Source organism: Petromyzon marinus, chromosome 15 (assembly GCF_048934315.1).
Source record: "Petromyzon marinus isolate PM22_M1 ecotype Great Lakes invasive population chromosome 15, UKy_Petmar_22M1.pri1.0, whole genome shotgun sequence".
Taxonomy (NCBI): Eukaryota; Metazoa; Chordata; class Hyperoartia; order Petromyzontiformes; family Petromyzontidae; genus Petromyzon; species Petromyzon marinus.
In genome coordinates, this window is record NC_133681.1 from 4,005,073 (window position 1) to 4,018,172 (window position 13,100).

General features: G+C 44.6%; 2 protein-coding genes across 7 annotated transcripts in view; both read left to right on the forward strand.

The window, feature by feature from the left end:
- MPV17 (mitochondrial inner membrane protein MPV17) overlaps window positions 1-5,223 on the forward strand; it is a 45,560-nt gene extending 40,337 nt beyond the window's left edge. For all 6 annotated transcript variants that reach the window (XM_032954680.2, XM_032954681.2, XM_032954676.2 and 3 more), the window contains 2 exons: window positions 973-1,025; window positions 3,477-5,223. In XM_032954680.2, coding sequence (XP_032810571.2) covers window positions 973-1,025; window positions 3,477-3,546 — 123 coding nt within the window. In that variant the 3' untranslated portion in view covers window positions 3,547-5,223. The remainder of the gene's footprint in view (window positions 1-972; window positions 1,026-3,476) is intronic.
- A 1,994-nt stretch (window positions 5,224-7,217) lies between these two features.
- LOC116942592 (uncharacterized) lies at window positions 7,218-12,852 on the forward strand. Its single transcript, XM_032954683.2, has 2 exons — window positions 7,218-8,102; window positions 11,251-12,852. Exon 2 carries the CDS (start codon window positions 11,275-11,277, stop codon window positions 11,839-11,841), a length of 567 nt encoding a protein of 188 aa, XP_032810574.1. The 5' UTR covers window positions 7,218-8,102; window positions 11,251-11,274; the 3' UTR covers window positions 11,842-12,852.
- The last annotated feature ends 248 nt before the right edge of the window (window positions 12,853-13,100 follow it).

Below are 13,100 nucleotides of genomic sequence, written 5' to 3' on the forward strand. Positions count from 1 at the left end.
ACAGAGTGTACGAGAGACGGTCGTTGCCCTCTCCGTCCGTTTGCTGTTTTTTTGGGAGCGAGTTATAAGACGGCTAAATGAAGGCGCGTCAACTCGCCGTTTCGGCTTCTGAATAGGCCGAACGAGTAAGTTGAAAGGAGCCCTACTTTCGAAAATAGTTATCCTCCAAAAGCTTGCATTTAAAATCACATTTTAAAAATACATTTCGGTCTCTTTTTGTCGTATTAATATTCCACCTCTGTGCTCCAAGAGACTCGAGACATCCCCCTTATTAGGAGTGGTCAGCCGACCACTTGGCAGGATCGAACGCCTATGGAAGAACAGTTGAGAGAATGCAAACATCATCCTAAATAAGCCCCTCATCTGAACATCCAATCACCACCACCGAGCCATCTGAAAGCTCACCGCCCACCTCCCTGCAAGCAGCGAAACTGCTGCTGCCTCGCATGGTATCCGCCTCGTCCATGGCAGCTGCGGTCATCTCCTTCACAAATGGACAATAAAAGGAATCTTGCCACACGTGACTGCGGCGCACGAGAACAGTGAACCACATCGTGAACTCGTGGTCCACTATATAAATCTAAGGGTCTCTGTGAATTCGTGGTCCCGCATATCAATCTAAGGGTCTCTGTGAATTCGTGGTCCCGCATATCAATCTTAAGGCTCTCCTTGAGTCTGTGGGTCGCCACGTGCCGCTACGGGCCTCCACGAATGATCAATGTTGCATTCCAATGATTTAGTTATCTCGTGACTGTCTACATGTAATACATAGCTCCACTAATTGTGTTCCTACAAATGGTCCCCACCCTTTGGAAGATGTCCAAAAGTTATATAATCTGGTCCCGGAGCTTTTGCTTTCTTGATACTCTTGAGAGGCAATGTTGACCTCTGTGACATCTATACTTGCTGTGATCGATCATGGTTGCTGTTGATGATCATGGTACTAATAACGTCGTTACCATCTTGTTACAGATATGGCCAGCTGTCCAAATAGCAAACTTCTACTTTATTCCGTTACAACACAGGTTTGTAACCACGCACATTTTTGAAGAAATCCCCGCAATTTTATTTAAGCAACTTAACATGAAAAAAAATCTATTGACTCGCTGAATAGTTCTGAATTATGTTATAGACTTACAATGATAGTATGATCGTTTAAAATGTATTTTTACTTTCTAAATATACGAAAAATTATTACGGTGCCTGAATTAACTTGTGCTCGATTGTGCGTGTATTGATGTTGAGTAATTGCTTTGTGCATCACTGATGTGAGTCCAGGTGTTGCGTTTCAGACTTGCTTCGCAACATTTGTATAAAACCCACAGCCAAAACTACTTCACTCAAACTGAATAAAATGCCGAACATCGTTATTGTGCACATTATTAACAGGGGAGGGCAGACATCCCTGCAACCTAGGTTCAATTCCCACCCACGGCTGACATCAGTGGCAGGTGATTTGGCAGTCGCCTCTTCTGAACCCGCACTGACCAACGTAATGACGTATGGTCAAATAACGCCGTGGTAGCTGCAGTATGGGGAGGCTTTTGTTCAGCAGTGGATTTGCAAATTGCAAAAAAAAAATCCAAATTGTTATTCACATAATATAGTCATTAATCAGATTATTATGAACTTAGCAGCTGAACTCTCGACAGTGCACATTAATAAGTGTGTGGGAATGGGACAACTTTGTTCTCACCGGTGAGGTATTGAACATTGTCCATGGCTTGACCTCACCTGTTGCCAACTCTGTGAGCATCGCAGTGTGCTGTTGCTCATCCGTAGCCGCCTAAAAATCCACAGATTGAGATTTTTCAAAAGCGTTCCCCTCCCCTTCCCAGACCAGGCAAATTACATGCACACAGCAGAATGACACCAGCACCTGGAGACTATATATAGAGCTGATCCATTACAATGGCCAGTCTATGGGGAGCTCGCGATCGATGATATCTGGTTGTAAGACCACAGACTATCGATTGTTTAATCTCAAGTGAAGCTGTTTAATAGGTTCTGCTACCTCCGAGGATTGCTACAGATGAATGCGTGCAACGTATCGTAAAAGTTTGTGTTTTGTAGGCCCCCCAAACTTCTGGCCATGTAACAAAAAGTTTGTAACAAAGCACAAAAATGCAAACGCATTTAGCACGCGCGTACACGCACGCACCACATTTGTCCGCTCGGCATCAGGGCATCAACAACACTGGCACGACTTTTGCTTACGGTATTTCCAAGTCCGGATTCATTGACTCGAATATTAATAAACATCATCAACGGCCTTCCACATTATCTTCCACATCTGGCCACCGTGGCCAGATGTAAATACAAATAAATATAGATTTCTATTAAATATAGATTCATATTTACGCGATCTAACCCAACAACCTATATTATGAAAAATAGTCTTGGCTGAAAGAGTTCAATAGTTTTGTCTGAGCGTCCCCAAAACGCGGGCCTCAGTCAACCCCGCGGCACCAAGGACCTCGTCCCAACGGCTCGCTCGCTGTCCCATGAACGAAGACCAGCCCGCCGTTCGCGCCGTTACCCCGTGGCTGCTCCAAACGCTTGGAATTTCATCCCCCCGCTACCCCCGTCCGCAGCGGCTTCAAATCCACACCGCTTCTTTTCCAGGACGGTCGAAAGTCCCGGCTCGTCCTGCTTCGTCGGCCGTACGAACAGGGACCCTGAGCCTGGCCCTGCGCCTCCAGGGTCGGGACGGGAAATTATCTTCTTCCCTTTTCCTGAAATTTTGCGCGTCATTAATTGTTTTAGCTTTCTTTTTTTTGGCCGAGTTGTGAGCTTGACAACCGGAGGGCATAGTGGCTTTTGTATAAAGATCAAAAGCACGATTATTAACATTCTTGACAATTTGAATGAATAATATTGCGGGGCATTCGTTATTTTCATCAGCCGTGATTTATCCACTGCCGGATAAAGTTTTCCCCAAGCTGCCGCCAGCTTTTGCAGTCATCTCTCGCGGCCTTCATGTTAGCTGGAAGGTCTTTGCCTGATGGTTGGAGAGACCATCGTGGTGAAGTATGATCACTTATCTCTCCACCAACGATAGTTGAGCCTCAGGCAACCTGCGACTGATTTCATCAAACACGATGGTGGGAAGGTAGGAGTAGGAGTAGATATGGCAAGGATCGCTGGGTTAAAGAAGAAGAAGTATGCCGCCTGCATCTGACCATGGCTACGTACAGTGTACGGGAATATACGCGAAGAATCAAACCTCGTCAACCTGGTGACACGATCGAGAGAAATCAATTGTGACGTAGTTGGCCTCATTGAGGTGTGGGAGAGTTCACGGCGATTATGAAGGAGTGCATTAGTCAACTAAAATCATCTGGCAAATACATGCGTCACTTTGTACCTTGACTGCCATGTAATTACGATGGCCAGTGTAGTTTCAAACATTAATCTCTCCCCGCTTCTAATTATTTAGTGGTGCCGAATGCGTTTTTTTTCTGTGTTGTTTGCAGGCTTGCTGTGGTGCAGTGCGTAGCGCTCATTTGGAATGTCTACCTTTCGTGGAAATCCAACAAGAAATAAGTCTTCTCTGGTTCAAGCCTTACCTCTTAACAATTGTGCTTCATTTGCCATCACAAAGTAATTCACGACCTGTGCAATGCCATTACAACTCGCGGTATATTGCCTATGAAGACGCCACGCCGTAACGTCATCTAACAAGTAGCTCATCCCATAATGCTGATTGCACCGACCAGAATGGAATTGATGTGCATGCATCCACATTGTTACGTACAGCAAAGCCCACCTTAAACAAATGCTTACAATTGTTGGTATTGATTTTGTTCTATGAATAATTATTTAGGGGTTTTTTTTTTACCCCCCAATGTTTGCAAATAAATGTCACGAGAAAAATAATCCGTGTGGAAATCTCGCAGAGCAGTGCGCCCTATGAGTCTGATAGCTAGTTGGCCGCAAAAAGGGGTTTTCACAAGACGTGCAAAAATCTTTCAAGTGGCCTTTTCAACATCTGCCCAGTAAGGGGGGGGGGCCTTCACTTTCCCAAAGGCTTTGCTGTGAGATTGTTACATAACGGTCCAACAAATATAACGTTTTTCCTAGAGCTGCAATTTAGTCAAATCGAATGCAAAACCATATTGAATATAATGGCTTTTAGTGTGCAGTCACTGGGTGACCATCAACTAAGTACGCTTGAGAAAATGGGCAGCAGAACCCCAGGATTCATTCTCAGGATCTCAGCAGTGCCAGCTTGGCAGCCACTTCATTTTAGATGTCACAGGTCACTGTTGACCCAAGAGGTGTCTCGAAGTTACGATTGTTTTCAAGCATTAAGAACAGATGGTGTGTGCCTCCATTGTTATCGCCTTTTGTTTTAAGATTTGCATGAATGAACAGCGTTTCAGCTTTGCTTTTAAAGTAACTCGCAATGCCGTTTACTAAGCCACTGTGAGATTTTATTTAAATCTATGAACAGATGACATTTGATGCAATGCGTATAAATAATAACTTGTTTACTAAGCGTCCTGTGTACAAGGTTTGTGATTATATCTAAGAATAAGTGATATTTGATGCAATAAATTGAATTGAATGCAGTAGTAATTACACTTCATTGAAAACTGGGGAGTGCGAATGCAGTTCATTATGAACCTGGTTACCTGAATTAAATTCCCAGCCATGGCTAACATCGGTGGCGAGTGATATTCAAATCGGTTCGCGGCATCCCCTTCACTAACCTACACAATGGTGAAGTATGGCCAAACTACCCCTAGGAGACTGACAAGGCACTGGAGACCATTCAGCAGTAGATTGCCCGAGTGTTGTAATTATTACATGATTGAACCAAGTAGTACCGATACATCTTAGCATATAAAAAAATGTATGACATTCCACACTTGAGTAGAGCTTACCATCTTCAACAAACGGCCGCAGAATGCATCAGGACGCCACTTAAAATGTCTTCAATAGACCCTCCTCCTTCCTTATGGTCATCTTAGCAAACACGAGATGTTTCCCCTGTAGAGAGTGGTCACTGCTCGTCATCGACTTAAATTATTCATTTGTCGTCCCCCGATTTTCAGAAGCTCTGGGTCGATTCTGGCGACCAAATAGCGTCCCATCACTTGCGTGCTGGGCCATCGCTTTCATTTTCCACCGTACTCTCTTCCCAGTCCATTTGCTCCGGCGACGAATTTTCGGGTTGTACTGCGTGTTAAAGTGTAGCAATAAAAAATGATAACTTTCGGATTTTGTCATCAAATTTAGACAAAACTATTTAACCCCATTGTTGGACGAACCACCTTTAAATCTGCAATTTATTTGGATGTGTATTATAGTTACTATGAACACATTGGAGGAACAGGTTCGTATGTGATGGTTGGGTTAGGTCACGTAAGTAGCATGTGTGTCGAACACGCACACATGTTACATACTCGATGTGACCCAAAACAATTATGAATTGTGACATTGGTCACGAAAGCCGACATGCCAAGTGAGGGAACACATTTTGCTTTCTCTACGTAAATCGATTAAGGTTATTTTTTAATAGAAACAATTGAGCAGGCATTTTAATTTTGACAAACTAATGTATGTATTACAAGTACCGTTGATGAATTCTAATTTATGTATTACAAAATATTACACGTAAAACTTCAATGCGTTTTCTGACAGTAGAAAACCACGCATTGTTCATCATTGGCATTCCCTTCGCTACAGCGATCATTTTGCGGGTGCCCTTGCAAATGCCTCTTCGATGATCCCTCTCCTCTACTCAGCGTGAATCTTGACGGTAACCCAACAGGGCAAAACTGTGTGCCCATTCTTTGATGTGGTTTTTTTTATTTCCGGTTATTATTTGGTCTGCCATGCTCTGAACTTCATCCGATCCTTGCAAAAAATTGGTTTAGCAAAGCGAACTTTTTTCATCGTGAGGTCAACCCACCAGAGATGCTGCTGCTGCTTTACAATGGCCAACAGGGCTCCCGTGTCTCTCCACACCCCCTCCTCCCCCCAGTGTCTCGTGATAAGTAGGAAATATTTCATCGTAAACTAAAACAAATGTCAAATTCTTGGTTCTTTCGGTAAAGTCACGTAGAAGGGAAACAATAAAATAATAAAAATATAAAACAAAAATGTTCTTGTTGTGGTTTTCACACCTGATGATGATTGCTTGTGTTGCAGTCGAAACGTCGTGATAATTTTATTGTTTTATATTTTTATTATTTTATTGTTTCCCTTCTACGTGACTTTACCGAAAGAACCAAGAATATGAATCCCTGCAGTCACGAAAGCTTTAAATAAAAAAAATATTGTCAATTTAGTATATGGTCGGTTGGGTACTTTCAAGAATGTTATTGGTGTAAAAAGAAATTATGCTCGTTTTACGCTGAGAATGTGCGTGATAGTGTTTATTATAATAATTATATCTATGACATTTTCGGAGTCCCCTCCCCCTAAGTTAAAACATTTTTTTCAATAGGTTTCAGTTTACAAATGTATAATAGGAATTCTTTATTTGTTCAAAACTGAGAAAAATAACGGAACTTTGGAGGAAATGTTCACGAAATAATTTAGGATGATGTAAAACTTTTTTTCGGATAACTTTTACATGTTTAAATTAAATTTTTATTTAAAGCTTTCGTGACTGCAGTAATTCATATTCTTAGCTCTTTTGGTAAAGTCACGTTGAAGGGAAACAATAAAATAATAAAATATATAAAACAATAAAAATTCTCACGACGTTTCGACCATAACACAAACGGTCGTCATCAGGTGATGTCATCAGGTGATGACGACCGTTTGTGTTATGGTCGAAACGTGAGAATTTTTATTGTTTTATATATTTTATTATTTTATTGTTTCCCTTCAACGTGACTTTACCGAAAGAGCTAAGAATATGTTTAAATTAATCACTGCAGCATTTTGCTCTAACTCACCTGAGATCTCATTTAAGCAATTGTAGCCTATACAGATGTCGGCTCCACATGTAAACATCGAATCAGAAGCTGTAATTGCCAAAAAGCGTTATTAGTGTGCCCTGCGTTAATGAATGTGTGTAGCATACAAAACAGACGTTATTCATTGCGGGGAGATTGATTAAAGTCAATTTCCCTTTAAAAAACAATGTACCTATGAACATGGGCTGCAAATATTCTGAGAAATTAATTTGTACCTTGTTGTTTGGTCGGTGCAAATGCGATCATCAATTTTGTTTGTATTTTTGATGCTTTTTCACTTACATCGCTAATGTTGCTTTAATAGCCATGTAATTGGATATATCGTCTTCTGTCCAGTGTTTTAAATGCATCTTTCATATTTGGTGATTAGCTTACCCGAACACGCATCCCTACAACAAACCATAAGTCAAACAGTTCCAAATTGAAGATGCAAAGTTTTTAGTAAACAGTGATTTTTTTTTCAAAACTGCACGTGCTAATAATGCAAGAGCAAATGAGGCAGTTATCAAAGCGACGATAAGTTCGAATTCCTGAAATATCTTGATAAGTCTTACCGTAATTATCCGTCACGTAGTGAATGCTGCACAAACACAACAAGGGAGCCTTTGTACTTACACTGCAGCTCTTAAACTTATTTTCCCACGACTACGTTTGTAAAATGAAAATTAACTTTACCCAATTGCAACATTGACTCCTTCCAAAGCAATGCCACACCCAAAACTTGATTGTAAATGAAAAAGCCGGGAAGTTCAGCTGTGCATGCAGTGTAGATATTGCCACTCACACTTGTGCATCACCGAACAGGTGTTACAGTTATTATTTGTTAATAGGCGCGTGTGTGTTCCCCTAATGTGTGGAAATGGCACTCCTCCGGGGGGTCAAATGAAATATGTATGACGAATTCTTTGATTTAAAAGCGAGCCTGCCACGGGTGCGTACAAGCGCTGGTGGTGGTTGGCGGTGGCGTCACTCGTCCGTCCCCTGTACCCTGCTGCTGCTGCTGGTATAAGTGCCCGCGTCTCCCCGCGCCTTGCGCTCTTTTAATCCACGCTCCGAGCTTGCCGAGACGCGATTTCGCGTGAAGGAAGAGGGCTCACAAATCGCGACCATCAAACGACAAGTTTCGACTCCCCCCCCCACTCCATCCACAACGTGGAAAGGAAGGAGGTGAGCGGTTTTATAAAGTTAATCGCGTCGCACGGTATACAATATTTGTTTGCAACGTTTGGAGAGAACGCGTTACTTGCATTTTAGTACTCGTGCCTTCAAAATAGGACATCGTGGCGGATTGCGTGCACTTTTTTTTTTACAACCAAGCAACACCATGTGAATCGGGAATAATGACGGTAACTTGCTTGAAAATAATATAATGTATGCTTAACCACATCACCTACTTTTCTACATTCTCATTGACGCATACTCAACATTGATCGACGCCTTTAATATTGTGTGGATAAGGAAGTCACAACCTTGTACGTTATTGAAGAGCGTTTGTTTTCTAACCTTTTCACGCGACGGAACTCCGAGCGATAATGATGCACAGCTCAAGCGTATATGCGTTTGTTGCCATTTATATAAACCAGGTGAGAGCCTAGTGAGGCCTGACGTATGTTTCAAGGGAGATGTTTATTCACAAAGCAATGCAGTACACATCTGCGGCTTAATTACACAAGGTTACAACATTCACATGTGCAAGTACTTTTTTGTGTCACTCCACTGCTATATGAGGGCATTTCTACGTCGTAGCGGTGGTGAGGGGGTTGAAGATTATAATATACTTCACGAAGCTGGATAGATTGGCAAAAGTTACATCAAACGAATGAATGACTAACCCCATCCCTCTTTCCCTAAAGAAAAAGTCCGAGCAAAGGGCTCGCGATACCGATAGAAAACCCGCGCGATCAATTTGATGCGGATAGCGTGGTTGGAGGTGCTGCTTTGGACAGCGTGAATTGTGGTGCTGAATTGGACAGCGCTTCGAGCTTAGCCCCCACTGACCCGCTCAGTGATTGGCAAATTCACCACAGCGACCTTGGGGGTTTTTGGAATTTGGTGAGACGTCTACTGCGAAAGAGACAGGCAGAGGAGGTAGTTATACCCAACCGCTCGTGTCTAGCCCCGCGTGGGCTACCAGAAACATATACAGTATTTTCAAGTGTGTGCTTGATTCATGGCACGGACCTGACGGACCTACCCACAACTTTATTGGACGATCCGAATAGAAAACAAAGTATGTAAGAGGCGACGTTTCGGCCAACGGTCCTTCTTCACAGCACGTAGAGAAGCAGAGTGTGTATATAAAGACGCTTGACCACCTATTTGCTCCTAAATACGTACTTGCAGTTGAACACATGCTGCAATGGTTAAAGTAAATATCGTACGACATTGTTTAATTTGTTTTTTTAGCGACGAGTGTGTGTACCCTCCACGTCGTCACGTGCGGTCGGTGTGTGTGTGTGAACGTTACGTTTCACGTGAACATATGCCAACAATCCACGCGCGTGTGCGTGAAGAGTCACGATCCTTTGCGTTGATTGCTGTGAAAATTGGTGAGAGCCTATTAGCGAACATCAAGCAGCGTGAGATAACTTTGCAGCTTTAATCCCCTTGCGAATGCTTTGTTGCATTTAGAAGAAAAGCAACGGAGTTGCTAGCACACGTGCGTGTGAATGAATGCACTGAGAGAGCGTTGGAGCGGTGGTTGGCGCACTGCATTTACGACCTGGCCACCCAAGTTCGATTCTCGCAAACGGCTTCTAACAGTGGCGAATATTGGAACCGGTCCTGGGCCTCCCTTAAGTAGATTCGGCCTCAAATGAGTACCTGGCGCGTTGTGTAAACGTCGTCACTCGGAAGACGAAGGCAGCCTGGCACGTCGGCCTTCATAGGTGCTCCCTAACGGCACTTGCCCCAACAGCCTGTTTAAGGCCATACGAGAGATGTTTATAACTGTACAAAGTAAAAGGGAAACATCGCATGGCGTTGTTTCGACTGCGAGGGAGTTTCAATGATTTTTGATCCCAAAGTTTTCAGTGAACGAAAAAAAACTTCAAACTATAATATTATCATTGTTGTAATGTTACACTTCAATATGAAGCCAGTTATATCGTGGCAAGCTTCACCAGCCCGCACTGATACCAGCGTGGTGAAGCATGACCAAACAAACCGCCGTGAACCGACACGGCGCAGACGGGGAGGCTGTAATTCGGTAAAATCGCAAACGTCGCTCTAGTTAAACATTCTCTCAAATAAAAAAAAAACATTCCGTGCATGAAGCGATGATGTTCAACGGCGTAAAGCCAGTTTAACACGTAGGATTTCAGGGCCAATATCCAGAATGAAGGCCAAATGTATGAATGTATCGTCAAACCCTCCACTACCCGACACAGCCAATTGGTAAGGTTTGTCACGTAAACAGAACGCGCCAATTAGTTACCACTTCAGCACACCGGTGTGTTGGGAGAGTAAACGCACAACAAAAGGTTTATGGGTTAGATCGCTTAAGTATAAATGTTGCGTCGTAACCCTCCACCACCCGACACAGCCGGTCAGGTTGTGTCGAGCAGAATGTTCTGGCAAATTGCCCGATGATGCTGGATGTAATTACCAGCGAAACGTCGTACTACTCAAATTGTAAATGTTGTGGATTTACTCTCTAACACAGCGGTGGGCTGAAGTAGTAAACTAATTGGCGCGTATTGTTGGCGTGACAAACCTTCCTGGCTGTGTCGGGTGGTGGAGGGTTACGACGAAACATGTATACTTACGCGATCTAACCCATGAACCTTTATTATGAATAATATTAAATCAAGAATAAATCATATCGGTCGCGAAAGCCTACGTGTTAAACTAAACCCACAGCATTTAAAATTCGAGTACGAAGTTTCGCTGGTGATTACAACAAGCGGCTTCGTCAGGCGACATCCACAATTATGAAGACCTCCTTCTGCTTCGCTCTCACTCAACCCGCGGTCGCGGTGTCATTTGCACGCCCCTGGCGTTGCAGACCTAAATTCACACGCGCCGCCTCTCTCACTCTCCTCTCTCTCCTCCTCCTTCTCTCCTCTCTCTCTCTTTACGATCAGAGTAAACAAGATGCTCGGTGTAGTCGGCACTTTGCTTCGTTCATCATTTCATTTTTTTAGTTGTTTTTCTCCAATGCTTTGCTTTATGTGCTACCCCCCCCCCCCCCCTGTTTAAATTTCACGAAAGATTTAAAGCTCTGCTCCTTCTTCTTACCCCTTCCCTCTCTCCCTACTCTATGTCTATGTTCCCTCTCTCTCTCCTCTCTCTCGTCCCGTTGAATGTTCTCCAGGCTCCCTCGAACCTGCCCGCGACCATGAAATCCACCAGCCTTCTCGTCCTCGCCGCTGCCTCCCTGCTCGTGCTCATCCGCGCCCCGGAGGCGACGGGCCGCTCCCTGCAGGAGCCGTGGGCCCCGGGGCTCCCGGAGAGCGACTCGGCGCGACTCCTCGAGATGCTCGAGCCCAGGTCTCAGCAGGGCGAGAGCCCGAGGCAGATCGACACCTCGCAGGTGGCCTACCTGTCCCTGCACGACCACCTGCTGCGCCTGCTCAGGCGCATGAAGTATCATCGCGAGACGATGGCCGGCGGCGTCCTTCCGACGGCCGACGAGGAGAACGAGCATCGGATGGCCGAAGTGCTACGGCGCGTGGGCCAAGTCCTCGCCGCGGGAGAGGTGGCGAGCCTAGGCGCTGGTGGGGCGGTGGAGGGCGGCGACCTGGGCGAGTCGGATGAGCGTCCGGCGAAGAGGTCGGACGAGCCGCCCATCTCGCTGGACTTGACCTTCCACCTGCTGCGAGAAGTCCTCGAGATGGCCAAGGCCGAGCAGCTGGCGCAGCAAGCGCACACCAATCGCCAAATAATGGAGAATATCGGCAAATAGTGGCGGAGGCTCTCCCTCTCTCGTCTGTTGTTGTTTCTTTGCTGTTTGTTGTTGTTGTTATCGCGACTGCAGAGCGGGAAAGAGGCGCGCCTCGACCAAATCATTGAAATTAAAAGGGAAAAATGTTACCCGGGGGTTGCACAATATTCCCGAGCGCGCTCTGGTAGTTGGACAGCCTCAACATATTCCATATAGACCATCGTTCATTTCATGTGACCATTCTGTGACTGCGGCTTGTACTATATATACATATAACTTCGTGTGTGTGTGTATGTGTGTGTCCGTGTGTGTGTGTCTCAGGGGTAGAGCGGTGGCGCAGTGGTTAGCGCGCTGCATTTCGAACCCCGGCCATCTAAGTTCGATTTCCCGACCACAGATAACATCAGTGGCGATTGATATCTGAACCGGTCCTAAGCCTCCCTCCCCTAGGCAGACTCAGTCTCAATTGAGTTAACTGTGTGCGGTGTGTAAAGCATCAGCGTGGGGAGACGAAGGCGGCCGGGCGTGGTTCTGGCTACACCACCACCACCACCCCCAACCCCTCGTGCGTCCTACTGGCCTTTCATAGGTGTTCGCTAACAGCACTTGCCCCAGCAGTCTGAGATGCTACACGGGGGACCTTTGTCTATGTGTGTGTGTGTCGGAGGAGGAGGAGTAGGAGGAGGATACCCGAAATGTGGACTGAATACGTGTTAAGTTTGGCCGCGAATGAGCATTGTACTTGTAAAGGCTATTGTATAAACGTCACATGCGAAGCAGTCTTTGTCACGTTGCTTGCACTACATAGGTCGCGTATTTACCAACCCTGTTGAGTTCACAACACGAACATCGTGATCGACCACAGAGGGTTGTAATACATGTACATTATGGTTACATGTGGCTTTGCCCGCAGAAAAAAAACACAACACATTAAATGCACTGCAAACTTCATTAAAACTGTAGATTTTTATGGTGAAGATGGCATTCTGTATTATCGTGATCGGCAATATAAATATGATTATGTGTCCTTTATTGACATTTTGTGCTTGATTATAATTTAACTTGACATTTTGGACATTAGTGATATCTTTTTTCTTTACCCACAGTTGAACGAGTACCATAGACAATCAGCAGTTACCATAAACTTTCAACATTCGACAATGATACTGTGTGTGTGGCCTTAAAAGAAAAACAATTTATAATAGGTGACGTTTCGGGCAATAGCCCTTCTTTATAGCACAGCAATTATCGTAGACCTGGAGACTTCAAATAAGTGCCCA